Source organism: Podarcis liolepis, assembly GCF_965112155.1.
Source record: "Podarcis liolepis genome assembly, chromosome: 11".
Taxonomy (NCBI): Eukaryota; Metazoa; Chordata; class Lepidosauria; order Squamata; family Lacertidae; genus Podarcis; species Podarcis liolepis.
Window position 1 is genome coordinate 35,741,067 of NC_139565.1, and position 27,687 is coordinate 35,768,753.

The 27,687-nt window shown below is 43.3% G+C and overlaps 2 protein-coding genes and 1 long non-coding RNA gene across 5 annotated transcripts in view; 2 read left to right on the forward strand and 1 right to left on the reverse strand.

Moving 5' to 3' along the window:
* The first annotated feature begins 170 nt into the window (after positions 1–170).
* On the forward strand, positions 171–14,761 carry UTP15 (UTP15 small subunit processome component). The gene is made up of 13 exons (XM_083465360.1): positions 171–329; positions 2,065–2,243; positions 2,741–2,833; positions 4,195–4,379; positions 5,093–5,271; positions 6,447–6,572; positions 7,340–7,475; positions 8,043–8,127; positions 9,142–9,291; positions 9,868–9,969; positions 11,400–11,530; positions 12,519–12,577; positions 13,902–14,761. Exons 2-13 carry the CDS (start codon positions 2,154–2,156, stop codon positions 14,087–14,089), a joined length of 1,524 nt encoding a protein of 507 aa, XP_083321486.1. The 5' UTR covers positions 171–329; positions 2,065–2,153; the 3' UTR covers positions 14,090–14,761.
* Positions 14,762–20,240: 5,479 nt separating this feature from the next.
* The window catches only part of ARHGEF28 (Rho guanine nucleotide exchange factor 28), a 129,750-nt gene continuing 122,303 nt past the window's right edge, over positions 20,241–27,687 (forward strand). For 2 of the 3 annotated variants that reach the window (XM_083465147.1, XM_083465148.1), the window contains exon 1: positions 20,304–20,460. Coding sequence is in view for 1 of the 3 variants with exons in the window: in XM_083465146.1 (XP_083321272.1) it covers positions 20,256–20,460 (205 nt within the window). In the remaining 2 variants the exon portion in view is untranslated. Of the gene's footprint in view, positions 20,461–27,687 lie in introns of all 3 variants that reach the window. The other variant, XM_083465146.1, reaches the window with a different exon arrangement.
* Positions 24,664–27,580, reverse strand: LOC310688736. The gene is made up of 3 exons (XR_014517107.1): positions 27,413–27,580; positions 26,953–27,199; positions 24,664–24,797 (listed from the first exon to the last, which is right to left on the reverse strand). It is a non-coding gene; the product is annotated as an uncharacterized lncRNA (long non-coding RNA).

A 27,687-nucleotide genomic window follows, 5' to 3' on the forward strand; every position in this document is an offset into this window, starting at 1 on the left:
TTCAGGAAGAATTATGGTGAGATGATATGAGCTGAATAGGACAGAAATGCGGGCACCGTCAGGCGGCTCTCTTGCGCTGGGTTATGTTTGTGCGGCTTCCCGCGGGCAGTCCCTTTCCGATAGAAACCCGAAGTTTAGGTAGTGTTATTTTCTTCCTATCTCTAGGACGGGGATCGAGAGTAGAACACAACGCGCCGTTGTTGGCGGCAGGGGCGGCGCGATGCTCATGACGTAAGCATCCTATCCGGAAGCTTGAGCGCGGTGATGGCGGCCTCCATAGGCGGCAACGTGACTCTAAAGCGCTGAGGAAGAAATCTTCAAATTCTGAGGTAAGATTAGTCCCTTGATTCAAAGGCTGGAGGTCTTGCCCCGCAGGAAACACGCGCGTGTGACTTTCCTTTCAGGGAAAGCTTCAGAAGAACCCTGCTAGACCCAAATTTAATACAGTATCTTATTTTCAGTTAAGACAGAGAAGCCTACAGGCAAGGGATTAATGGCAGCAGCCTCTCTCCACAGTTGTCTGTCCCTAGTATCCTGATATATATGTGAATACTGCCTTTGAATGTGGACATTCTGTTGAGCTATCCTGGCTCATTGTTACTGATAGCTTTCTGAACTAGTGACTATCTCCAGCACATAAAGAAGTACGTTTATTTGGTCTATTCTGAACTTCCAATCCAATTTCACCAGGTGATCAGTGTCATGTGTTTCTCTCTCTCTGCTCCACCTCCACCTCACTTACTTTTTTTTTTGGGGGGGGGGAGAGAGAAATGACTCCAAAAGCTTCTCTTGGCTTTGCTGAATTGTAATTATTGAAGCTGAAGTTCAGCAATATCTGGAGTATCCCAACACATTGACTATTCCTGGTTTGTGAAGTCAGGAATGTCATTCTGTCTTGTACATCAAGTTCCTTGTCAGCTGTAGTCCTAAACATGCTTATTAACTATGGTGTTAGTAGCCGACATTGACTGAGAGTTTTGTTTGGATTGAGCTAATATTGACTTTGCTTGCTTTCCACCACCCTTAAGAAACTCAAATGGCAGTGCTCTGAGTTTTTGCTTTTCTGTAGTTTTATCAAAGGGCTGTAGCTCAGTGGTAGAGTATGGAAACATAAGGTTATTGATTCAACCTCTTGCATCTTCAGGTAGGGCTGGGAATGTCCCCTGTCTGAAATTCTGAAGAGCTGATGCCAGTTACTGTGGACAGTACTTGCCTAGATATGTCAGTGGTCTGACTAAGTATAAGGCAGCTTTCTATACTCCTATGAACATTTACTTCCTAGACTTCATGTCAGTTCAGTTCGTCATTGCTTTGCACAAGATCCTGTGATCATGGAGAAAATTAAGACAGTTCAGAGTTGTTTTGAAACGACTTGTTGCTTTACACGTTCAGGATATATACTGCATTTTTCGCTCTATAGGACGCACCAGATGATAAGATGCACCTAGTTTGGAGGGGGAGGAAAACAAGAAAAAAAATATTTTGAATCCCAGAAGCCAGAACAGCAAGAGGGATCTGGCTTCTGGGATACCGTGTGGCTGTTCTGGCTTCTGGGATAACCGCACCAAACCTCTTCAGGGCAGCAGGATAAAGGCTCCCCCTGCCTGAAGAGGCTGCGCACGGCTAAGGCAGAAGCCAGGGCAGGCGCGTGGCTGAAGGGGCGCTGTGCAGTTCTCCCTCTCTGTGCAGGACCTCTCCTGCGAAGGAGAGGCGCTGCGCAGCTAGGGAGAGCTGCACAGCATCCCTTCAGCGAAGTGGGAGGAGGAACAGAAGGTTTTGAGGCAAAATACTGATATGTACTGAGTTCCGTTAGAAGGGTTTGGACAGCTATTTTAGTCTGCTTTAGATGCAGAAAACTGCCAAATATTGAAGCTGTATAATGAGGAACAAAATACTTGTTTTAGATGAGGATTAAAATGTATCATGTCAGTCAAAATGAGGGAGAGTAGGTTAGTTCATAGGGGTAACAAATAGTTTGTGAATTGCTTTAAAATTTGCAGTACATGTTTGCTTAGTATTAGATAGATTTCAGTGTTTTGTGTACTCTTGTTCTCCCCTCCTCAGAAGCCTGGTCTACTTTTGCCATATGACATTTGCAACGCTGGAAGATTATATTTTGCTACTTGAAGAACTTTTACTGTACTTAAGATAAAATGGCTGAGTACAAACCTGTTAAAGTTCAGTCTTTTCCAAAGCTTGGTGAGAAAGTAACAAAGGATACTTCGTACTGGAAGAATTTCAAGGTAATAATACATTGTTTCAGTCTCAGTAATTTGACTTGGAGATTGAAAGAGAATGCATGGAAACTTGCATTTGAGTTCTGTACTTACTTATATTAGAATAATATGTGTTTATATATATATATATATATATATATATATATATGTATTTCTTAAATAGATGTACCTCTGCCGCAATTATACTGCTTTGTTATGACACTAGAGTGCAATGAAAAATTTAAAACCTTTTAAAAACAGCTATAATGAAACAGAGAAACAACTATGCAAGAATCAAGAGTACATGAATTAAATAATCAGATGAAATCCTGTACATGCAATTCCATATAGGAGTTATAGCACTAAAACAAATAAAACTTAGTACATTTTTGAATGGTTTTTAAAAGTTTGTAATCTAATAAACATTTTAACATTTTGATGTTCTTCTCTCTCACTTTTGTAAATATCCTGTTAAAGGAACTGTCTTAAGCACACAATGCTAATTATGTTACCATTTTTTTTAGGCTCCTATTCAGATAAAGGAATTTGGTGCAGTGAACAAAATAGACTTTTCTCCAGTTCCTCCATATAACTATGCTGTCACAGCTTCATCAAGGGTAAGGTTTAAAATATAGTCCAGTTTTCACAGCCTCTTCTTGTACTTGTATTACATAGGGCTCTGCTAAGTTTGCTTGCACACTTATTTTGTCTGCTTGTGTTGCAGCTGTGGAAGTAACACCATAGGACTGTGCTACCTTTATCTGCAAAGGGCCTTTAGAATCCTGTTTGCCTCCATAAAGCCCTGTTGAAATTTTTGTTGTATACAGATAATTATCACCTGATTGTTTGGGGGCATTGGGATACATGCATTATTTAGAAAATAAACTAAAAAGGGATGGAACATATGCTGGAAGAAAAAAAGCATTTCTGGCAATGGAAGGATGGGGGGAAACTTATTACTTAAGCAGCAAAAGTTTATAAATTGTAATTCTTGATGATACGGATGTGGGTGGCGGTGGCGCTGCGGGTTAAACCACAGAGCCTAGGGCTTGCTGATCAGAAGGTCGGTGGTTTGAATCCCCGGCACGGGGTGAGCTCCCGTTGCTCGGTCCCTGCTCCTGCCAACCTAGCAGTTCGAAAGCACGTCAAAGTGCAAGTAGATAAATAGGTACTGCTCTGGTGGGAAGGTAAATGGTGTTTCTGTGCGCTGCCCTGGTTCGCCAGAAGCGTCTTAGTCATGCTGGCCACATGACCCGGAAGCTGTACGCCAGCTCCCTCGGCCAATAAAGTGAAATGAGCACCGCAACCCCAGAATCGGCCACGACTGGACCGAATGGTCAGGGGTCCCTTTACCTTTACCTTAATTCTTGATGATAATATCATCTCTGTCTGACCTGGTTTGGATGTAATGGTAAATTGTGGCTTAGAGCAGGGGTGGAGGACTGGATTTGACTGGTGGACCAGCTTGTTATCTCTCCCCCATCCCTTGCAAGCCAAATCTGACAGGTAGGTGGGACCACCTGTTTGTCAATCACCTGACATCACAATGATGCTTGCATGGTTTGAAATCAAATCAAATGTATTTCCTGGAAGTGGTTCACAAGACCCAATAGTCCACTTAGTGTTGCACTTTTGCTTTCTCCCATGTAAGTAACTGGTTGCCATTCAGACCAATGGGGTGGGGGTGGGGAATGAAATATTCAGGGCTATCATTGTGTTGATGGAAAACCCTGCCCCTTACTGTCATCCATTTTTGACACTTTATGCTCAAATTCCATAGAGCAATGTACCTCTGTGCACAGAGCCTACAGGCACCAAATCTCCCCCTCTCCATCCATGAAGGGCCTTGTGCTAACAATAGATGGAATGAATGGCTGAAGTCCAGCAACAATACTGCTATTGGGCAAAAGAGATAGTTTGGTATTTCAGTTGCTTCTGGTTGTCATGCTCTCCATGTACACATTACATTTTGTTCTAGATCCACATTTACGGTCGATACTCTCAAGAACCAATCAAAACATTCTCTCGCTTCAAAGATGTAGCATACTGTGCTACGTATCGAGATGATGGGAAATTGCTGGTTGCTGGCAGTGAAGAGGGCAGCATTCGACTCTTTGATACCAGTGGGAGAGCAGCGTTGCGACAGTTTGATGGCCATACTAAGTAAGAGAGCATATTTTACTTAAAACAGGTCCATTCTGCAAAGATTTGTGTTACACTCTGCAAGGTCACTGGGTACTGAAAATGCATTTAATGAGGGCTTTTTGTGTAATCACGATGCATCAAGCTTGTAGCCTGCATTTTGCACTGAATTTTTCTTTGACGACTTCCCATTTGAACCTTCCTGCCAACTTGAGCTTTGTGTGCCTTCGTCTTGAGAGCTTTGATTGCTAAAGATCCATGCAAGGCTTTGTCAGTTATGGTCCTGCTGTTCTGGAATACTAGTCACTTAAGGAAACTGGCTCACACCTCAGTCCATTCCAGGTGGCTCACTTTAGTATGTCTACTTTTCTTTTTCATGATGTACAAAAGCAGGAAATTTCATTTAGCTTTCTGGTGAATTCGTCACATCAGACCACACATCCAAGGTCATCTCAGCAGAATATTCTCAGGATTTCCAATTCCTGGATTTGCCTTGAAAGCTTTTGCGTCTAGGTCCTCTAGACATTTGTCAGTAGTAAACTGCCTCACAGGCTTGTTGTGAGGATAAAATGGGGAGCGGAGGCCCATGTATGCCTCCTTGAACTTGGAGGAAAGGTGGGATATAAATGTAGCTGTCATCACCATAAATAATACTGGAGGTTAATGGAAAATTCATGTATGTGACCAAACGTTGCAAAGGACTAATTTGGGGAACTTTGAATCTTTCTTTTTAGAGCAGTACATGTTGTGGGCTTTCTGTCCGATAAATTCCGAATAGTATCTGGAGCAGATGATTACACATCAAAGGTGTGGGACATATCATCCGCATCAGAAATCGTATCCTACAACGAGCACACAGACTATGTGAGATGTGGCTGTACTAGTAAACTGAATGCTGATCTTTTTGTAACAGGTTGGTGGTTCACTTTCTGCTTCTCTGTATCACTGCTGGGCACACTTTCTTTGCAGATATTGCAGGTTTACCATAAAAGAGAGCTGGAGAATCAGAGCTGGAGGCCAAATGCAACCCTTCATGTCACTCTGTTTAGCCCTTGGTTCTCTCTCCCTATGCCCCCCCCTCCAGCACATGATCTGGTCAGGCCACACCCCTCACCAGCCCCATTTCATGCCCTCCTTGAGTGCTTTTGCCTGGCTGGAATATGTCCTTGAACTTTGATAATGGCCACTTCGTTTCCTGGATGGGAGGATAGAGAGGTGTATATGTGAGACCACTAGTCTGCTCTGCACAAAGGTACATTTATTGCTCTGCCTACTTTTGCCCCTGGCCCCACCCACCACTGGCATTTGGCTCTTGGGAGGTTGGCCAGAAAAGAATGTGACCTTCAGGCTGAAGGAGTTTTCCCATTCCTGCTATAGAAGGCTTGCTTTTCCTATTGCCCTGTAACCTCCATTTGCTTCTCTAATATAATGCCTTCTTAATATTGTGTTGCTTCCAAATTTTTGTGGCTCTGTTTAGGCAGAATGATTTTCTGCTTAAGCTGAATTTTTTTTTTTTGCACTTGGGTTTCCTTTTCTACACGCTTGATCTAAGTAGAAGTCATTGCATGAGAAGACATAATTGTAGTTGGCTCATTTAAAAATATTGCAACCCAGACATTATGAGTGATGAGAGAGGAGTCACTAAATGGCTTCTCTGAATTAAAATCACAAATCAAATGAAAACAATATTCAAACCCTGCAGGTGTTTGCTGCACTCTTTTTAGTGAGTGATTTATTTTAGACTCTTAACAGTAACTTCTGGAATCATGCTTGGGTAAAGTGTGTCCCTTCAGAACAGCTGCTTTCAGTGTGATTTGGTGTGGAGGGGCGAGATGTGAGTTGATCATTGATGTTATATATTACTCCCGTGGCTGTTTGAATAATACACTGTGCTTTGGGTCTGGGTGGGGGGCGGGGGGTTGCACCTAGAACAACATTCCATTATTCTATGTATGTTAAAATCTTGGGGTTGCATCCAGCTAAGTCATATGCAGTACAGACTCAGTGAAATAGTATGCTTGTAGTCATGATGTCAACTGTTACAACCCTCAAACTCTTCTTTCTCCTTATTTCTGGGATGCCTTCTAGGTTCATATGATCATACTGTGAAAGTGTTTGATACACGGGCAGAAAAAAGCGTCATGACGATAGAACATGGGCAGCCGGTTGAGAGTGTTAATCTCTTTCCTTCTGGAGGTCTTCTTGTGACTGCAGGTATTTTATCAAACGGGCAGTTTCCCTCCCTCCCTTCCTCCCTCCTTCCAGACATACAGCTTGTTTCTAGTTCTATCTGCAATCTATCTTACTTATTTCCCTCTTTGTAATTGATAGAAGGTGCAGACCCTAGTGACAAGGGTGTGCTGCTGCAAGGTTCTGTACCATTTGTGGCTGAAGCCCTGTGCTTGCTAAATAATAGCTTCTAAGTCTTTTTTCTTTTTTCAAGGGTATATTGAAATGCTGTTTTCAATCTTGGTTTCCCATCATCTTTTAAAGAAAAAAACATGCAAGGTTGACTTTGGATTGTCAGAGGGAGATATGTGTGTCTTTCCTTTAGCTGCTGTTCATGTAGGTCTCTGTGTGTAATGCAGTCTGTATGGGAGACAAGTGCTTCCTACTGTAAGGGGATGTTTTATCTTCTATCAGATTATATGTTCTGGGTGGGGAATATGTGGAATATTGCTGTGGAATATGTGGAATATTGCTGTGCTACAGCTCCCACCATCCCTGATCAGTGGCCATGCTAGCGAGGTCTGATGGCAGTTGTAGTTCAGTAACATCTAGAGGGCCACAAGTTTCCCCACCCATCATCCCCAGCTAGCAGGACCATTGGTCAGGGATGATGGGGATTGTAGTCTCCAAAACAGCTGGAGACCCAAGTTTGGGGAACCCTGGCCTAGAGGGAAAATTGTGGCAGTACTCATGCATGCCTATGAAATGGCTTGTTTACTATTTGTTTGCAAATAATCCTTTCTTTTTAAAAGGTGGTCGTTATGTTAAAGTCTGGGACTTCCTTAGAGGAGGACAGTTACTAGTGTCCTTGAGAAATCACCATAAAACTGTAACCTGTTTGTGTCTGAGTAGCTCTGGTCAGAGGCTGCTTTCCGGCTCACTAGACAGGTTTGTATTTTTCACACTTTCTCCTCCTGGCTTTTCTAGGGAGCTTTCCATGTAGAGGTGTAATTCCATACGCAGAGCTGTGTGTTTTCTGTTTTGTCTTGCGACTGGTTAAAGGTGCCTTTATCACCATTAGCTTTCAGAAGGAATTTCAGAAAAATTCCTTTTTACCCAGGAATTTGGTGGAATTCTACTCCTGGCAACCCGAAGATCCCTGGATGGAATAATGGGTTTTTTTACATGTAATTGTTTTCAGAAAGTTTGTGCTTTGTTTTTGTCTTTAAATTGTGGATCTGTTTGCTGTCCTGGGCTCCCTCAGGAGGAATGGTGGGTTATAAATTCAATAAACAAGCAGATTGCAGGATGTAGAGCTGGATATACAATTTAGCAGCGTACCTAGAATATTGACTTGCATGCATTCTTACTCTATGACTTGAAAATATGGGTTTAGCCACATATTTTATAATTTATTTATTTATTATTATTATTTTGCAGCAACTGGGTGCAAGTCACATTTTCATGAAATATTTAACCTACTCTGAAATCTGTATTTTTGTTTTCTCTTTGTAGGCATGTGAAGGTTTACAGTACAACTTCCTACAAGGTCGTCCACAGCTTTAACTATGCAGCATCCATTCTCAGTCTTGCCTTGGCAGTAAGTATTATAATAAACCTTCTGGCAAGCGATGACAACCTGGCAATTTGAAAATTGAGCTTAGACACACACTAGGTGACACACCGGCTTCTTCATAGAATTGTAGGATTGGTAGGCACCCCAAGAGGTTTCTTTCAGTTATGCTTGCAATATTGGTATGGAAGCAATGTGGACCCCCCCCCCCCCGAAAGGGGTCTGTCTGGAATGTATTGCACCAGGTTTTCTTTCAAATAGATATTGTTTGCACCAGGCAGGTGATGTGACAGTACTGCCCAAAGCCATCTTAGATTGCCTTAATTGTCAATAGGTACATGAACCATCAAATTTGGCAAGTTAAAGGCTGTTGGCACCAATGCCAATCACTTCAATCCCTCAAGCACTGGACAGCACAATCCTATGCATGCTTATCTTTAAATAAACCCCTGTGGAACTTGCTTTCGAATAAACATGCATAAGATTGCATTATTAGACTTAGAAGAAGTTGCTGGGGGTTAACCTCACCTGGGTCACAGCTCCATCATACATTTAAAGCTCTCTTGTTCCTCTTTAAGAGTCATCCCCACCCCCAAGAATGCTTGAAGCTATAGTTGTTGTTAAGGGAGCTGAGAAGTGTTAGGAGGCCCGTAAACGGAGTACAGTACCCAGGATTTTTTGCAGGAGGGAAGCTATGACTTTTAAAATGGAATGATAGTGCCTGAAATATGTGTTGTGGATGTAGCCTAGGCCAGGTAATTAGGGACAGGCTTTAACTTGATTCCATTCTTGATGTCTTTTCACAATTGCCCTCTGCTCAGAATGGAATATTAGAAGCCATTGTTGCCTTATTTTATATACTACCCTGATACCTAACTGCTGAAGGGCAGCTAAAAAAAAAATCTCTTAATAAAATAAATATTACCTGGGGCAATTCTTCTTTGCTGTAAATGGGAAGCTTTAAACTAAAGACAGAAAACTAAAAATGTGTGTCTGAGTTAAAGTTTCTGGGTAAGCAAGCCTGTTTCTCCTTCCTTTTAGCCTGAGGATGAATCTCTAGTTGTAGGCATGACAAATGGAATACTGAATGTTAAACATCGGAAGCGTGAAGGTGCAAGAGAGCTTCTTCAGCAGAGGAGAAGGCCCGCCTATAGGACCTTTGTGAAAGGAAAGAACTACATGCCAAAGCAGGTATGGAACGAAAGGATGCACAGAGCAAGTCCTGTTTTCTACTAGCAAAAGAGGTGCCTTAACAGATCATGTTTTTGAGACTGAGTAACAAAGACTTAAGGGGAAGTTAGTTAGGCTGCAACATTTCATTGACTGATTAGTTGGAGGAACTTAGGAGGCTGCCGTATACTGAATCAGACTGTAACCTACTTTTAGTGTACAGTGGTACCTCGGGTTACATATGCTTCAGGTTACAGACTCCGCTAACCCAGAAATAGTGCTTCAGGTTAAGATCTTTGCTTCAGGATGAGAACAGAAATCGCGCAGTGGCAGCGGGAGGCCCTATTAGCTAAAGTGGTGCTTCAGGTTAAGAACAGCTTCAGGTTAAGAACGGACCTCCGGAACAAATTAAGTACTTAACCCGAGGTAACACTGTACTGGGTGTAGGGGAAAATAAACTTCACAAGAACAAAATGTGTCTGGTTTTGCGTTTCTATGGCAGGATAAACTATGCAAACAATACAAAGGTGATATTGAAGTAGGTGGGATGGTGATTTGTGGGTTTTATCATGGATTGTCTCTCCCTTCATTTTTTAGGAAGATTTCATTGTCAGTAGGCCTGCCAAAACCCATTTGAAGAAATATGATAAGCTCCTGAGAACTTTCCAGGTTTCAAAGGCTCTTGATGCTGTACTTGAGGTAAGGTAGTAGTACATGAGTCACCTTTTAGATTGGATGATTCTGTTTCAGTTATACTATTGTATCATAAAACTTTCCAGTGAATGTGACATAAAATGATCCATAAACAAAGGCCTTCTATTGTTCATGGGCTGTGTACAACTAAATAATTGTGTGTGCAGAATTACAACAGAACTTGCCCTTCCTCTGCTCTGGAGTCCCTCCACCCCTGGATCAGATCTGGGGGTTTGTGGAGGGAGGAGAGGGAGAGGCTGTTTCATTGTGTTTGCAGTAGTCATCCTGTACAGTCAATAATTTAGTGAGGTACAGCCCATAGTTACAGCATAGATGTTACTGCCAACAGTGGGAAATCTCGTGAAAAGGTTGTTGTGTATTTTTGTTGTTGTTGGCGGCGTCCATCTGTCTCGAGAGACGATGCAATGCACCTTTGGGGGTGATGTCAAACTCTTGTGTCAGCAGCACCAAAGTGACCTCCCCGGGGTGCAAGCCTGAGCAGTGTGTATGGAGGTCCTGGGCTGCTCAGGCAAAAAGACCGCCCTCTTGGTTTCACTGATGTGGTCCAGAGCACAGCAATACGTTTGGCACCAGCTCTGCTGCAGGAGTCGTCGGAAGGAGGCGTACAAGGCGCCATCCAACTGTCTTGGGGACCCCACTCCATTTGTGTAGGGTTTACTCCTGAGCCTTAATGAACTAAAAAATACTCAAGTGCCTTTTTATATTTGATGAGCCATGCTTTCTTCTGTTTTATATACCTACTTATATGAGAAAGCAAAACTCACAAGTGCTAGTATTGGAGTAACTGTAGAGTAGATCTTTCTGTCTGGCCGATTGTGGCCCTTTAGACCTCTCCATCTGGCCCTGGGACTCTTCCCAGGCCACATCCTTCACTGGGCCTGCTTTCCTGTGTCCTTGAGTGTATTTGCCTGCTAGAATGTGTCCTGGAACCCTGATTTTGGCACACATGCCTGGACAGAGAGAGAAGAATGGGAGTATGTGTAAAACTAATCTATACAAGTCAAACTTTTCATTGCTCTCCCTACTTTTCTCTCTGGCCTCACCTAGTGCTCATATGTGGCCCTCAGAAAGTTGCCCAGAAAGAAATGCAGCCTTCTTGCTGAAAAACATTCCCCAGCTCTAGTCCAGCCAAAATCTACAGACTCTTATCACCACTGCTGGGCATGGGCTCTATTTGTAGAAATAACATCTTATTTTGGTTGGGAATAGAAGCCAGAGTTGTAGATGTTTCACTTGATGGTCCTTGAACAGCTCCTTGCTATTAAAGGACTGACAGGAACTGGAGGCTTAGAAGCCCAATGAGCTGTCCCGTTAATGAATTTTAGATACATTCTGAATGCATTCCCTTTTCTTTATGGACAAGGCATGATTCAAATTGCTTAAGTTCATGCAATCCCCTTGCTTTGTGCTTCTAGGATTCTAGGAGAAAGCCACCTGAAGTTATAGTCACGGTCTTTCAGGAATTAAACCGCAGAGGAACCTTGAAAAACGCACTCGCAGGGAGAGATGAAAAACAGCTTAGTGTCCTCCTTTCTTTCTTGATAAGGTAATTGCTCGGTAATTGTGTTTTCTGGGCCAAAAATTGTGCTACAGATTGGGAGAAATGACACTGGGCATTCTGCTTTCTAAAGCAAGGCTTTCAGACAGTTCTGCCATGTCAAAGTGGAACAAGGAAAGGTCGGCTTGTGAAGGTTTGGGTGGGATGATCACAGGAACCCAGTCCTGGCAAAGCACTGCTTAGCTTCTGTGTACACATCTGAACTAGATGCCTACAGCCAGAGAGCCAGCAAGTTAGGTCAGATTGGCACATGCAATTCAGCCCCCCCCCTTCTTTTAGCTCTCACCTCTCCTCTTCAGATTGCTGCAGCTGGCAGAATTACTGGAGGAGCTGGAGGAGCTATTCAGACATTATTGGGCAACAACTCCCCTTTTTCCTGGTCATTGGCCATCCTAGCTGGGGCTGATGGAAGTTTGAATCTCTGCAGTATCTGCAGTTCAGAGTTTTGGCTACCCCTGCTTTTTAGCAACTTTATAGCCCCATAACTCTTTAGACTTCCTTTCCCTGCCTGGCACATGGCATCTGTTCCTTCTTTTCAAAAGTCATTGCATTTGCAAGCTTCTTAAAAAGAAATCCTTTGCCTGAAAGTTGTGGCTCTCTTCTCCTTTTCATGCATCAGCTCTGGTTTCATGAAGCCCAACTATCTAGCTGTTTAGAGGTGGAAGTCCTCCATGTACAGTATGTGATTCTTTAATATGGATGTCGGAATGGTATAATCCTTAATTCTAAATTATTCTGAATACCTAGCTCATAGAAAAGAGGTAAATATGATTGGTAGAAGTACCCTCATTTCCTCTCTTGTTAACAGAAATAGGATGGAAGGGAAGGAACTTTGGTAGCCGGCAGTTGTCCTCTATTTCTCACTTGCATCTCACCAGCTCCCTACAGCACATTCTCCCTATGATGGAGAACATAGCCTTCAGTGTGTTTCTTCTACAATAGTGAAAATTGCTAACATCTGGCTATTAACTTGCAGACACGTGACTGATGCAAGATTTGCTCCTGTGCTGGTAAACGTTGCAGAAATGATTATAGGTAAGTACTAATATCTGACAATACTAATAGAATTGATTCATACCCAGGTAACCCAAGACACCCTTTTTTCTATACACAAAGAAGGATGCACTGGCTATGTATTGGTATGGCCTTTGCTTTGTGTGCAAGACTTTCTTACACTACCATGATAACCAATTTAATAGAAGTTTGTGGTCTGAAGGCACATGATGTGGGTCGGGATCTGGTTAGTGACTGGATGATAGATGGTCTGATCGCTGCATGTGCCATCCTGAATTCTACTATAGAAGATGGGAAAGGCATGGGGTCAGGCAAGGGGCACTGCAGTGGGAAAGAGGAAAATGGCTGAAACTGAGTGGGGACACCTTGTGCAAGGGGCCTGATCTTTATTTCCTTGCTTCCACTTCAGCACCACTTTTCATCCCATGGCATTTCACAGGGGGCCCTTGAATCCATGGTTTGTGCATCTTCGGAGGGCTGCAGTGGAGAGGAGGGGATGGGGAAATCCCCTTGCATGAATGTCCTTATGCTGTTGTGCCTCTGGATGCAAACCAATAATTAAACTTTACTTTTTAAAAAAGGCCTGTGTATATTAAAATATATTCACTTAGTATGTAAAACGTGATGGGCTCTGGGGCCATCTTTGAGCAGAAGGCCAAAGACAAGGTGCTTCAATTGAAAAGATGCTGAGTCCACTTGCCACCTGCCAGATCTCTGGGTGGCTGAGGCACCTTGATGGTCTGATGGAGATCATAGTTACTGGGCAGTTTGCTGTGTGAGAAGCTGGCCCTTTTACAATCGACACACACAGTTTTACTTGTAGCTGGATTTAAGCCCTTTCATAGAAAGCCTTCCATGCCAGTCCTGTCCTTTTTTTGCTTTCCACAGAGACTAATTGAAAGCTGGTTGTGACTTGTGTTGCCAGCTGCTTTGGAAGCTTGAGCAAAGCACTTTTATAAACGTGTTGATAATAATAAAAGGTTTCCTTTTAAAAAGCAAAATTAATAAAATATCTGTGTATAACAGTTATAAGGGTAACTGTTAATTGAACAATTTTTGAAAGCACTCTTAGATCTCATTGAAATGAATTTATTGAAAAATCATTGTCTTTTTTTTATAAACAATGACCGTCAGGATGATGATAGCATTTGTATTGCATTTATTAAACTTCTCATTGCCTCTTTCATTTGATGCAAGATGCCAGCCTGCAAAACCTTGCTGTCTTCAATAAAACGAGTTTAGACTTTTTAAAGGTGCAGCTGGAAACTCGTTTTAGGCTTATAAGATGTGTTAAACCCCATTAAGCAGGGAAGTTCCATTTTAACTTGTATCTCTTCCTTGGCAGAAATCTACATGCCTGTGGTTGGACAGTCCTCGGTTATTGACAGGCAGTTTCTAAAACTTCAAAATCTCATTGAAAAAGAGATTGATCTCCAAGAAGAATTACTAGAGGTCTTGGGGATGATGGATGCACTGTTTGCTACCATGGCAAGAAAAAAGCCCATGCCACTGGACAATGCTGATGGTTTATAGAGGGCACTGGAACAATGTCCATTGCTGGACAACTTCACTTGAGAGTTCATTGCATTTGATTCTTATTTCCACCATACCTTTCCTCCCAAAAAAGTATTGTTTTGAAGCAGGAGAAAAATGGCAGGGTATCTTTTTGAAGGCTACAAATTACTGGTGATTGAAGAACAAAGACCCTTTGGGATTTATCTTTTTTTTTGCCACAAGGTTTTTTTTTTTTTGTTTTTAATCAGAAGCATTTTAACTGTTAAATTATTTCTGCCTATATTGTGTAAAGTTGGACTTTATTTATACAAACCCATTGGGCCCTCAATTATATGGTCACAGACAGATAATTCAGGTATCTTCATCTTTTTCTCCTTGCTTATTGAAGAGACATTTATGGAATACCCAGCTATTCAAATAGAAAGAAATATGGCAGTTTCAGTGAAATTAGATGGCATTGTTTTCCATTTTAAATTTCTCACATGGAACCATTGGTGGCCAGTAAGGCCTGATTTCAGGTTGGAAAACTATATGCGTGTTCAATTCTCAGCTTTTCAACAGAATTCGCGCTATGTGTGTTAAATATGAAAATGACATCATGTTTAAATAGCATCTGATGCTGCTTATGATGAATATATTTCCCTTTTTTAAAATAACTTTAAATCCTAAGGATAAAAATTTTAACATCAACACTGACTTTGGCTACATTATTTATTCCAACTGATTAAAACGCATGTTGAGTATTTGCTAAATACATGGTTGGTTGATTTCTCCCCCGCATCACATCATAGGAATAGGAGCAGTGTGTCAACGAAGGGCTTTGATTATTCATAACTCTTTCTAATCCAAATGACAAGTCTGTTTTGTACAGTGATGCCAGGATTGCCCAATGGTGGCTAAGTATGTTGATAATTGCCAAATATGTAAGAAGTTTACATTTGATCTGTACCATGATATTGTGCTTCAAATCAGCAAGTTATAAGTTAAGGCCTGAATATACTTGTTTTACCAAAATAGGAATATCATCGTTATCAGGGAAAAAATGTGTGCCTTTTTAAAGGTGAAAAGGCTCCGAAATGGAACCTCCTCTTGTAACATTCACACCAACAAGCAGCCTCTTCACTTTTAACATCTTTCAGTGCAAAGAATCCAGATGCTAGAAGCTTAGTAAACTGAAGAGGCTATTTCTGCTTTTGTTCTACGCTGGTGGAGGCACATGATCACTGAATAAGAAGTAGTTACTACCTAGCAAGTTAGTACTGGCTGGGTCTTCATCTCTTTTAGCAAGGGTTCTGGTTTTAGTCTAGTATATTTAGTCTAGTCTAGTATATTTATGTTAAAAAGGTAATGGTAAAGGATCCCTAGTCCAGTTGAATTTGACCATGGGGTTGCAGCACTCATCTCGCTTTCAGGCCGAGGGAGCCGGCGTTTCTCCGCAGAGAGCTTTCCTGGTCATGTGGCCAGTGTGACTAAACCGCTTCTGGCGCAACGGAACACCATGATGAATGCCAGAGTGCACTTCCGGGTCATGTGGCCAGCATGACTAAGCTGCTTCTGGCGAACCAGAGCAAGCCACGGAGATGCCGTTTATCTTCCCACCTCAGCGGTACCAATTTATCTACTCACTCTGGTATGCTTTCAAACTGCTAAGGACAAAGCCAAGGGAACTCACCCCATCACATGGATTACAATTGGCTGGCCCAAGAGGCTCAGTGGTTTAGACCACAGTACCACCTGCTGTTAGCAAGTTATATGTTAGCAAACTAAAAGCAAAACATGCTTTTTATATATGGAAGATTTTTTTCAGCTGTTGGGTGCCTTGAAAAAGACCTTGCTCAAACTAGAACTGCAAGCCATAAGGAAAATCTTCATTTGTATCCTTAATCCGTTTCGGAAGTCCGTTCTTAAACCAAAGCCATTCTTAAACCGAGGCACGCTTTCCCTAATGAGGCCTCCCATCACCGGTGCCCTTCGACCATTCGGATTCCGTTCTTAGACCGAGGTAAAGTTCTCAAACTGGGACACTACTTCTGGTTTTGCAGAGTTCGTAAACCGAATAGTTCATAAACAGGACTGTTCTTTAACTGAGCTACCACTGTATCTGGAGTTTCTCCCTAGAAGGCTGGGCTGATGAGAACTAAATGTGAACCTATACATCTGTTTAGAAAATCTATGTGAATAGAGCTTCTGGAAGTAGCTCTTGCTGTCCATTGTGCTGTGGTCTGTTGCTTATCTGTAGTTTTACTGAAGGGCTGTAACTCAGTGGTATCGTCTTTGCTAATGGAGCTTGTAAGTGTTTGCTACCATCCTTGCTTGTGCTGAAGCCTGAGATGAGAGCTTCCCTTTTTTTGTAGGTGCTCATGCCACCTCTGCAGAAACAGAATGCTCACAGGTAAGTCTGAAACCTTGCCTTCTGGTGCCAGTAACCTGATATAGTTAACACATAGCCTAATTGCCTGTTTCAAGGTGAGTTATTCTTAGCTCAACTATGAGATCAGGTGGCCTCCAGATGAATCTCAAGTCCTGGGTCACAAAGACGTTATATTCTTGTCATAGGAAACCTTCAAACTGCTTCTAAAAATTATGACTTTGCAGTGAAATGTGGAGAAAGATCAGGTGACTGGTTTCGTTAGGGGTGGTGTAGTCTCTTCTCCCCCCCCCCCACCTACTCCATTGTGCAGTAACACAGAGAGATGGTCGTGAAATACAACCCAAGCAGTTTCAGTGAGAGAAGGAAATCCAAGATGCTTCCAGGGTCACTGGGAAAGCTTGTGTATGGACTCAGCGTGCTGGTTGCGAGTTCACCAGGCCTAGCTGTTCCAGTACTATGGCTTAACAACAGTTACAAATCACACAAACAATCTTAAAGCTTAATCTGAGGTTTTCTTGCAGAGAAACTTGTTTAAAAACATGATGTTTTATTTTGCGAAAGTATTATTTTTTTCTGGAGGCCTGTAAGCTTTCATTAGTTCAATCGTCAGATGAATCGACCACCAAAACTTTATGGCCCTCCAATGGGGGCCAATTTTAGTTGGTGGGGGTGGAGAGTTAAGAGCACAATTGCAAACAGGCCATTTTGGTTCCCGTGTGCTTAAACAGATGGGTGGTGGGTGGGGAGGAATGTGAAGATAACCTTACTTTCCAACAATCACTAGGGGTCCTTGTTAAAGTCATACATTTACCTTATACTGCTTTCACTGTCTGAAAAGATACCTGTCATGAAGATCCATAATTTGCATAGTTATTTAAAGATAATAAACTATAATGGCCTGGTTTTTTTGAACCACAACCGTCACCAATTTTATCTACTACATACATTTTTAGAGAAAAGTGCAGCCTTTTAAAAATAAAAAAGTTGCATTACTTCAAGTGGCATGTCTGTTTCCAGTAATTTATATAGAGATGCATGTTGTTTCACTCCTTTGATTTTCAAAGTCCCAGCTTAGGAATGGGGAAACTTTGACTCTCCAAATGTTTTGGGGCCACAGCTCCCAACATTCCTGATCATTGGCCATGCTATCTGGGGCTGATGGGAGCTGGAGTTCAGTAACCTCAGAGGGCCACAGGTTCACCATCCCTGTCCTAACCACACTAATAGATTGCTTGATTGACCCCCTAAGATACATGAATAGCCTGCTGCTTGAAAGGGATGCTTATATATCTGATAGGATTCTTTATTAGAATGCTAAGTCTTTTGTGATAGAAATTCAGTCTTATCCAAATGGCTTTAGAAATGTTTCATAGAAATCAGAAGTATAGATAAACAGGAGTGAGATTTAATAAAGATAAACTGAGATGGAGTAGGAAGGAGAAAAGTAAATTAATTGTACTGTAAATGGAATGACTAAGAGTCATACACTTACTGCTAGCTAAGTTGCTCAAGACAGGAGATACTCCTGTTGAGATTGATGTTTCTCATGCATCACCATCTATGTGACCAGGAATATTTTCCTAACTTGCTTCCAGATGAAAAGTTTGACATGGAGTAATACTGATTTATGGTGCAGAACTTCGGTGTATATAGTCAAGAATGCTGAACTCTTAACAGTAGACAAGATACTGTTTTTGTTTATTTGTAAAGCAAACAGAGTGCTATGATAGAGCTATTGTTGCTTGTGCTTCATGTAGTCATTTGTTTGTTAAACCATCATTTGATTAAATGTTATTCACTACTTCTTTTTTTGGTAACGCTTCATAAACCGGCCCAACCTGTTTGATTAGCTGTAACAGTGGCCAAAAGAAATAAGTGGTTACTTTCAACTGTGGAAAGGGCCTTTGAACACACAAATGGGTTTGGGTGGTTCTTTTGTGCTTTAAATAATGTGTGAATACTGGTCATTGACTGGTCATAAAGACACTGGTTGCTTGGGTCATAATGTGAGAATCCATGCCCATATCAATTATGTGATCATAATTTAAGCCATATTAACTTTGAGTACATAGTGTAGGGTCATTCCCCTTTCTCCATAAATGCTTCCACAGCCGCATCAGTGTCCCTTGTGCATCTTTGTGGCAGTGCTCCAGGGCTGCAATTACATGCTAGCAGCAATGCTATGCAATCCAGTGGAACAATCCTAATACTTTCCAAGTTGTGAGTCCAATGGATGTCTGTAATCAAACCAGGGAAGCCCCAACTTTATTATGGGACGCCTTGCACTTGTATCCCCCCTCCCTCTTCCTCCCTGTGAGGCAGATAAGTGCATGAGCACAGTAGTCTCCCATTCCCCAGTCATTTAATCTCTACCCTCAATGGTGCGCAAATATTCTTTTGCTGTGTCTCTTCACAAATAACATGAACAATCGGACGACTGCAAAAGAATCCTCCAGGTTCTCTTTGGACTATCCTTTTTTTTATAGAATATTTATTGAAATTTCGCAAATTATATAAACAGACACAGTAATACAAACACAGACAAAAAAAGAGAGAAAAAAGATACAAGTATAATTTCAAATCCTTATTTTCTTAAAACTTACTTCACCGACCTCCTCATACCTCCCCTTTCTGCATTCCAATTTCAAATATTATTTCAGTAAATCCTCACCCTTAATTTTATCTAATTGTTAACCTTTCTTTTCTTTTGACTTAATCTTTACAGCTGTAATCCACTTAATTTCTAAACCAACATCATTCTAGCATTCATTAATTTTACAATGTTTCTTAAGATAATTCTTGAATTTCTTCCAATCCTCTTCTGCCGTCTCTTTTCCCTGGTCTCGGATTCTGCCAGTCATTTCTGCCAGTCCCATATAGTCTATCACCTTCATCTGCCATTCTTCCAAGGTGGGTAGATCTTGTGTCTTCCAATACTTTGCGATGAGTATTCTTGCTGCTGTTGTAGCACTCTTTGGACTATCCTTGACCGTCTCATGAAGTCCAGCCTGGGCTGGCTTTAAGCTTATGCCCTGTATCTCATAAACCACCTGCTGCCTCCAAGGGCGCTTCAATGCAAGAATTGGAAGCAAGTTTAAATTGGCAGCAACAAATTTAATCACATTTATATCTCAAGGTGGTGTACATGGTTCCCTTCCCCCGTGCATCCTCACAACAACCCTGTGAGGGAAGATTAGGTTGAGAGGCAGTGAGCGGCCCAAGGTCACCCAGGGTGGATTTGAACTCTGGACTCCCAGTCTGTGGTTAGTCTGACGCGCTAACCACTGCACTGCACTGCCTCTTTCTTGAGCCAAGCCAGCCCTGCTTCCAGAAAATGGCCACAGACTTGCATCTTTCTTATCTAGGGCTGGATTCCCAGACAGGGAAGAAGGGCTTTGCATGCCGAAGGGCCCAGGTTCGAGTCCCAGCATCGCCAGACAGGGCTGGGAGTCTGATAATCCTGGAGAGCCACTGCCAGTCAGAGCCGACATTACGGAGGTAGAGTGGTGAATGGGCTGACTAGGCGTGGTCCTAATCCACGGGCCTGAAAGCTTCTCCCTCCCAAGCCACCATCTTGGCAGCAGAGGCGACTCCACATTTTGCCTCAGCTTGTCCCGGCACCTTTCAGGGCTTTTCCGTCGCCCGGGTGCAGCCGTTGCTTGGCGCAAGAGGTCGCTGCCCGGCTCCTGTCAGCTGCCCGGGAGAGTTTTCACACGCGCTCTGGGGAGCCGAGAAGCCCAGCCGCTCCCTGGCCGCTTGGGGCGGCCCTGCCGGCGCTCGGCAGCAACAAGTCGGACGGGGAGGGAGGGCAGGATGGGCGGGCAGGCGGCGCCCGGCTCCGCCCCTCGGGAGCCTCCTCGGGAGCAGCAGCAGCTGCAGCAGCAGCAGCCGGCGACGGTGCCGGGCAGGCAGAACCCCTCGAGGGCGCGCCAGTTCGGAGGTGGCGCCGAAGCGCTTCTTCGGCCCCCGGCTGCGCTCCAAGGGCCACTCCGGGACTCCTCTGGGGAGCCAGCGACAGGTAATGCCCCCACCGGGGGTTGGGACTCCGCTTTCTGGCGGGGCTGGAGGAGAAGAGACTTTTCCAAAGTCTGGCTTTCTGCTGTTTTTCTCAGCAGGTGTCTTCCATCTCTCTCTTTCCTATGGCGCTTTTGGCTTTAATGAGTGTGAGAAGCAGCAATTCAGCAGGCGCAGCTTTTTTTTTTGCTATGCCAAGGCCGTGTTTTGGTGGTTTGGTACCTCTCCGCCCGCCCGCCCTCCCTTCCCCTCCCCAGGCAAAAGCTTATCTGCCTTTGTTGACAGTGAGAGGCAGAAATTCAACCGATGCAGCTTCTTGCTGCGGCAAGGCGTGATGGGGGAAAGGCTCGCCTCTGGGATATCTGCCTGTCACGTAAAACGGTGGTACAACCTTGCCAGGTCAGTGTGTGGGGTGCCAGGGAGAAAGAAGACTCTCTTCAAAAAGATTAGCTGAAGTTTTCAGTGCGGTGGTGGCATTTTGGGTTTGCAGCCAAGTTTGCCAGGTGTATATACTCTCAAACAGGGGCGGGCAGACGGTAGATTGGGATCTGCCTGGTGATCTGCTGTAGACTGGGGAGGGTTTCTGATTCCCAGTAACAATTAACAATAGCAACAAGAAAAGCAACTTTCCTCACCTAAATTAGGCTGCTGAAATGAGGAAAGCCAAGCAGGTGTGGATTTGTGTGTGTAAGGACTGTCGGCTCTGTTGAAAACAAGTACTAAAACACCTTTCTAGGCTTAGCATTTGCTCAGAGGTGTTATTTAATTCTGTGTGTCTTTTGCATAGGATTCTGGCTGGTGGCTCTCGGGGTTGAAGTTAAACACAAACAAAGCTCTGAGAAGCCTGAAGTTTGCCCAACTCTTCTCCAAAAGGATTAGCTACTTTCCCATTATGTCTAATGAAATGTTCTGTGTAATTTGAAGGCTTGCATGCACACATCTATGCAACAGGGTGAATTTCGTCGAGTAAAATAACATATTGCTTTATCTTATTTTGCGGATACAGAGGAAACTCAACTGCTTAGCCTAGGGATGAGGAGTTTGTGGCCTTTCAGATGTAGTTGGACTACAGCTTCCATAATCCTTGACCATTGGCCAGGCTGGCTGGGTTACAGATCCCCTACCTTTGACCTACTCTAAGGCAGATTAGGCAAGGTGCATGTAATAGTCGTGGTGGTGTTTGGGCCAGTGTGCCTGTGAACACTTGCTTTTTCCTTCTGCCTGATTAAGAGTTCTGTGTGACTCAAAGGGATACATAGATGCATATGTCTTTGCAGCACCTATTTTCCAGGTCCAGTACAGCCACATCTGCTAGCTGGTCTCAGTCTTGTACTATATAACCTAGCTCTTCTGACTTGGGACTTGTCTGCACTGGTGCCATACGTAGCATGTCAAACTTGATTTCACAGTGAATTTCATGCATGGCTTACCTGTGGTATCTACACAGTGCAGCTGGCGTCTCAAAATGCCTGCGCTAAAAGCACCACACCACCTTCCCAAAGAGGTGTTGAACAATTTACAGTGCAACAAGTTGAAATGCAAACAGATTTTGCAATTGACCAAAATGAACTTGCAGCCCTAAGGAGCCTCCTCTGGTGTCACCTTTGTTGGAGGATCAGGGCCCGGCCATGCCATGCCCTTATCTCCTTGCCTCCCTCCGTCCCTCAAAGGCATATACTGTTCGGCCTCCTTACTTTGGGTGGAGTTCTCGCCTGCCAAGTATCTTGCAGTCTAGGTTGCTGGCCAAACTAAGGGTTGTTGTTTCAATTTCTTTATTTTATTTGGCACACAGTGGTGCCTCGCAAGACGAAATTAATTCGTTCCGCGAGTTTTTTCGTCTAGCGAATTTTTCGTCTTGCGAAGCACGAAATCCCATAGAAATGCATTGAAATTCAATTAATGCGTTCCTATGGTCAAAAAAAGTCCAAACAAAGCCAGATTTGGTACAACAAGAGTTGCACCTGTCTATCGGCTGCAGGCAACTAAGTGAAGATGCCTGGGTGCCAGGATGGGTCACCATCTGGAGGTGCATGCCTGGGGATTGTTGGATCTTGACTGTTTTCACACACAAGCAACACATCCTGTAGAATTCTATTTGCTATATTTCATTTGAACGCTCGGAATGAATTTTGGGCACCGAAATGCTTTTTCTGTGCAGAAAAAGAGGTAGATGTAGACTGATATATATGTGGACTGTCCTTGGATCAAGTGACTTTTCTTCTTTTAAGTTCTCAAAGTTCTTAAGCGAGCTCAAGGTTGTCATCTGAACTAGCCAGATGTTTAACTGAGAATCAATCACAGTCAGCCCATCATTTGAAAAACAAGACTTTAGAGCTGTCTTACCCAAAAAATGACAACTAGGATACAACTAGGATTGACAAAAAAATGACAAAAAGGATACAACTTTTGGTGATTGTATCCTTGGTATAAGGAGCCATTTGGCCCATAGCTTATATATCTGAGTTTCTAACACTGTCAGAATGACTGCTCTGTGGTTGCCTCCTGCCAATCAGCATTTGCTATGGGTTGGGTCATTCTGTTTCAGCTCTGAATTGAATCATTCAGTTGTACCTGATGTAGAGAAACAGGAGACTAACCTGCCTCCAGGTTAGGCAACCTATTGTATCTCTGTATGAGCCACTGCTTTGAGATTACCATATCCTAGTCAGGAAGCCCCCCTCCCATGCCATGCCCAGAAATGCCGCATACCCAACTCCCTCCATCAACAGCCACCATTGCCAATGGTCAGGCATGATGGGAATTGTAGTCTGGCAGAATCTTGGAGGGCCATAGGTTCCCTACCCCCGATATAAAATAACCACCCACTGTACATGTTGCATTTCTGCAGAGTTTGCACCCATCCGTTGAAGGTGATGCATTCTGTGTCCTGCTGTAGAGACTGAATTCCAGGACATGTGTGCTTGCGGCTTTCCCCTTTCAAGTGTGTGTAAGTTATTAGCAACCACACGTGTACAGTTTGAAAAGGGAAATGCTCTTAATTTTATTGACTTTTTCATCAATAAGTTTCCCCCCCTGCCTTTCACTGTAAAGTGACCTCAAGGAGGCTTATAATAATTAAAGCATTATACAGTGCTGGGACGCAGTAAATGCATTGCTATCAAAGCAAGATAAAGCAGTGAAACCCACAGATAAAAGCAGCAGATAGAAGTTTCCACTAGGAGCTCTTGTATACCATGAAAACCTTGGGAGAATTTATAAACATTGGATGTGCCCTGCAGTACTGATGCAAATGTATATGGGTTTGTTTGTTTGTTTTTTATAGAGTTTGCAGTTGGAAGGTATCTTCTATGACTCCTGCAACCATGCAGATGCTAAATATATTGCTTTTCCTTTGGGTCACATCAGTGAGGCCCAGAGGGTTGTGTGTCTTGTCATCTGGGCAGTCCAGGACCTCCATAAACACTGTCCAGCAGAGGTCACTTGCTGTTACCCAGAGGTGCCCAAACTTCTCTCAAAGAGGGCCAGATTTCATGAAGTGAACATTCGTGAGGGCCGACCAGTTACTGAGCTTTTTTTTTACAATTTTAGCCCAAAGTTGTTGAGCGTTTTAAAGGATTTTACCCCAGGACATATACTGCCACGGGGGCCGGATTGAATCGACCGGCAGGACGAATTGGGCCCACGAAACGGACTTTAGGCATGCCTGCTGTTACCCAAGTATAAAAGCTCACTGTAAGAGGTGGCGCTGAGATGACGCAAATCGAGTAACAGAATAAAGATGCACGCTTCTTTAGGAGTCAGCCACATCAAAATGATTGCATAATGTCTATAGATTTGCTGGTCCATTAATTAAATGCTATGCAAATTCTCTTGGCACACGTTCTCTAAGCATTGCTAGTTGGAACGTAGGATTATGTTACAGCACATTAAACTGTAAATGAGAATTATTGCTACTGAACCAACAAGTTCAGTTCCCACAGTTAAAGGGGGAAATGTAAATGAGGAAGCTATCCTAGTTAGAGAGTTGTAAAACACAACCCTCAGCCCCCAGTCTACCTGGTGTGCTTTTTCTGTGTTGTTTGGCTTGTTCGCAAGATTTAAATTTCTGGCTTGCTTGTTCCTTTGAGCAGACTAGACTTCCCAGACTGATTTGCTGATCGTTATTTCTAGTATCCAGCGTGCAAAACTGTTTCCTCTTTGAAAGGCTTGTCCCCGGTGCCCCCCCCCCAGGAGACAGAAATGGGAATAACTTAAGATGCTTTTATGTGTGATGCTTCTGTTGTTGCTGCTAAAAGAAGGGTTGAAGTAGCAGGATTTGAAAAGGAAGCAATGTGTGTAACAAGTGGCTTGGCAGGCTCACACCGAGGATCACTTTTTGACCTAGAAGAAGGAAGTGTGGAAAAAGATAGAGCTTTGAATGGAAACATGAACCCCCTTATATTATTGGAGACGCAGAGAAGGGGGAAAATATGATGCTATGGGGGGTCCAGTGAAAGTAGGTAAAGGTAAAGGGACCCCTGACCATTAGGTCCAGTCGTGGCCAACTCTGGGGTTGCGGTGCTTATCTCGCTTTACTGGCTGAGGGAGCCAGTGTACAGCTTCTGGGTCATGTGGCCAGCATGACTAAGCTGCTTCTGGCGAACCAGAACAGCACACGGAAACACCGTTTACCTTCCCGCCGGAGCGGTACCTATTTATTTACTTGCACTTTTGATGTGCTTTCGAACTGCTGGGTGGGCAGGAGCTGGGACTGAGCAACGGGAGCTTACCCCATCGCAGGGATTCGAACCACCGACCTTCTGATTGGCAAGTCCTAGGCTCTGTGGTTTAACCCACAGCACCACCCACATCCCTCCAGTGAAAGTGGGCAGTGCTAATACGCTGATCTGTGCATTGCAAAGGATACCTTTACTGCATTAACAACCACCAGACACCCATATAGATACCACATGAGATGTTCAAAGGCCATTTAAATCTCCCATATGAAACCACTCATAGAGTCAGGTCAGCAAAACATTTGCTATATAGACTGCCAGCACAGGGAGTCCTTGAAACAACTCTTTCCAGCACACTGGAGACAGCAGTGGAGTACATTAGAATGGTATGTTCAGAATATGAAAGTAAATCCACGCATGTGTTTTGGCGTGGCTAGAATTGTAGCATTTATTGAATGATTTCTTACCGACAGCAACACATGATGTGGGGTAATCATGATTTCCTAACATTTTTTTTAAAGCTACAAAGCAAGCAGATGGATGGCCTCAAAGCAGTAGAACCTGGAGAGGTGTTTAGCCCTCACCCCTATGCTATTTTTGCAGTTGATACACCTGCTTGTTCCTCCCCTTCAGTGAGAGAATTAGTAGCCTCAAAATGGGGGGGGGGGGAGGTGGAGGAGAAAAGGGTTAACACTGCCCTCCTCACCTGCAGCCATGATGCAGTTAGGTCATTATAGACTATGGGCTTAATAGACTGGGGTGCTCTTTAGATGGTAACATACATTATTTGACAATGTGGCAAGCCAGCCTTGGTTCATTTGGGGACCCCCCTGTTCTGCTGAGGGAGGGGTTCTGGATTCCTGCCCCTAAGTCTTGCCTTGTTAAGGCCACATCTCCAAGTGAGTTTTTCCAGGTAGTTGCAGCTGCTGCTAAGCATTGAAAAATAGTTGTCAGGAGTCTAATTACAGGTAGTTTGGTGCTTAGCAGCTTTGTAATTTTGCACAGCTCTTATTAAAATTTTCAGGAACTAATCTTTAACTTTAGACTCCCCCCCCCTCTTTTACTTGTTTTCAACATTGGGGTGATCCCTCAGGTGAACTCTGATGTGTTTTTATTGTGTGTTTGTATTGTGTTTTCATTAATGACAACACGTGAAACACCAGAAAAGAAAGAAAGGGTAAGATGTGTCTGTTGGAGAGCTTCTGCTTAACTCTTAGCCAATAAAAATGTTCCTGCCAGGTTTCCCCCCCGCTAATGTGGCCATGGGAGAATGCCCCAGAACCCTTTCCGCTTTTACATATTGCTAATGCGACTGTCAAGTTCTGATTACAGAATCTTTATTATTAGTGGCAGCCTGTGAGCTTATGCAATGCCACACCCTTGGTTAAGAAGCTATTGCTGATTCACCAATTGGGTGTGGTAGTGGTGGTGAGGAATAGGACTCCTACCTATAGCTAAGCAAATTTGGTCCTAATTCCCAGAAGCAATCCTTTATTTCTAATGTTGAGCAATGTTTTTGTGAACATTTTTGGTTAAAAAGCAAGCTCCCGCCTTCTTCATAAGGTGGAAGTAAATGCTACAAGTGGCATGGGGCTGCCTCCTCCCACTTGTCTAGTACAGTTGACTCCATGCTCTGATGTAATTGCACGGCAGATGGAATTCAGCCTGGGGCTGCCATATTTGATGGTAAAAACATGCCCTTTGCAATCTTCAGTTACACCCTGTGATGGTAAGGGTTGAATGCATGTGGGCAATGCCTGGTGAAAATTCAGAAGGCAGAGGTGCAGTTTGGAGTTCAGTTACTCTTCCATTTTTCTTACCTCTCGAAATTTTTGCAATACAGGTGTTTTATTTTTATATATTTTCAAATGCCATTTTACTTATCTGGCCAAATGGAAAGGATGTGGAGAGGAGGCCAGACTCCATGTATCCCTCTTCTGCAGTTATTTTGTCATCGCTGGGGTGTTGTGTTTAAATATCTGTTTTCTTTTCCCTTTTGGTTTACGAAGCAGCTGGCAGGTGGCGGCGGGTGTTGTGCCGTTCCAAACAATAGCAGCATAAATGTTTCTTAGGGGGAAGAAGGAAGGATAAATAAAGTTAATCTGTACATGTGATCACTTAGCCAATTATTCTTCCCTGTTGTGTACTTTGCTTAATCTGATTTCTTTAATGGTGCGCAAACTAAAATAATCTTCCAACTCATTCTTTCTGTTAAAAATTTGTTCTCATTTAGTATCTCATCACAATGTGCTTTGTTTGACACTTCCAGGCAAAACATACCCTTTCTTGGGGCTCTGTCAGTGGGGAACTTTCTTGATACGCAGTGCTTCTAGAAAACTTGAAAGTCCTTCATTCTGAGAGCAAGCCCCAAACTGGTTGTCTGCTGAGCAGTTTCTCAGCCCACGGCTGGCCTTAACATAAGTCACCCTGAGCCACTTGTCTCAGGTGGCAGTTTGGTGACAGTTTGCCCAGGTGACAGTTTGCCCAGACCCCAGCCTCATTGCCAGCCACTGCTGTGCTTCTGGAATTCCCCTGTTGGTGGCAGCTGCCTCAGT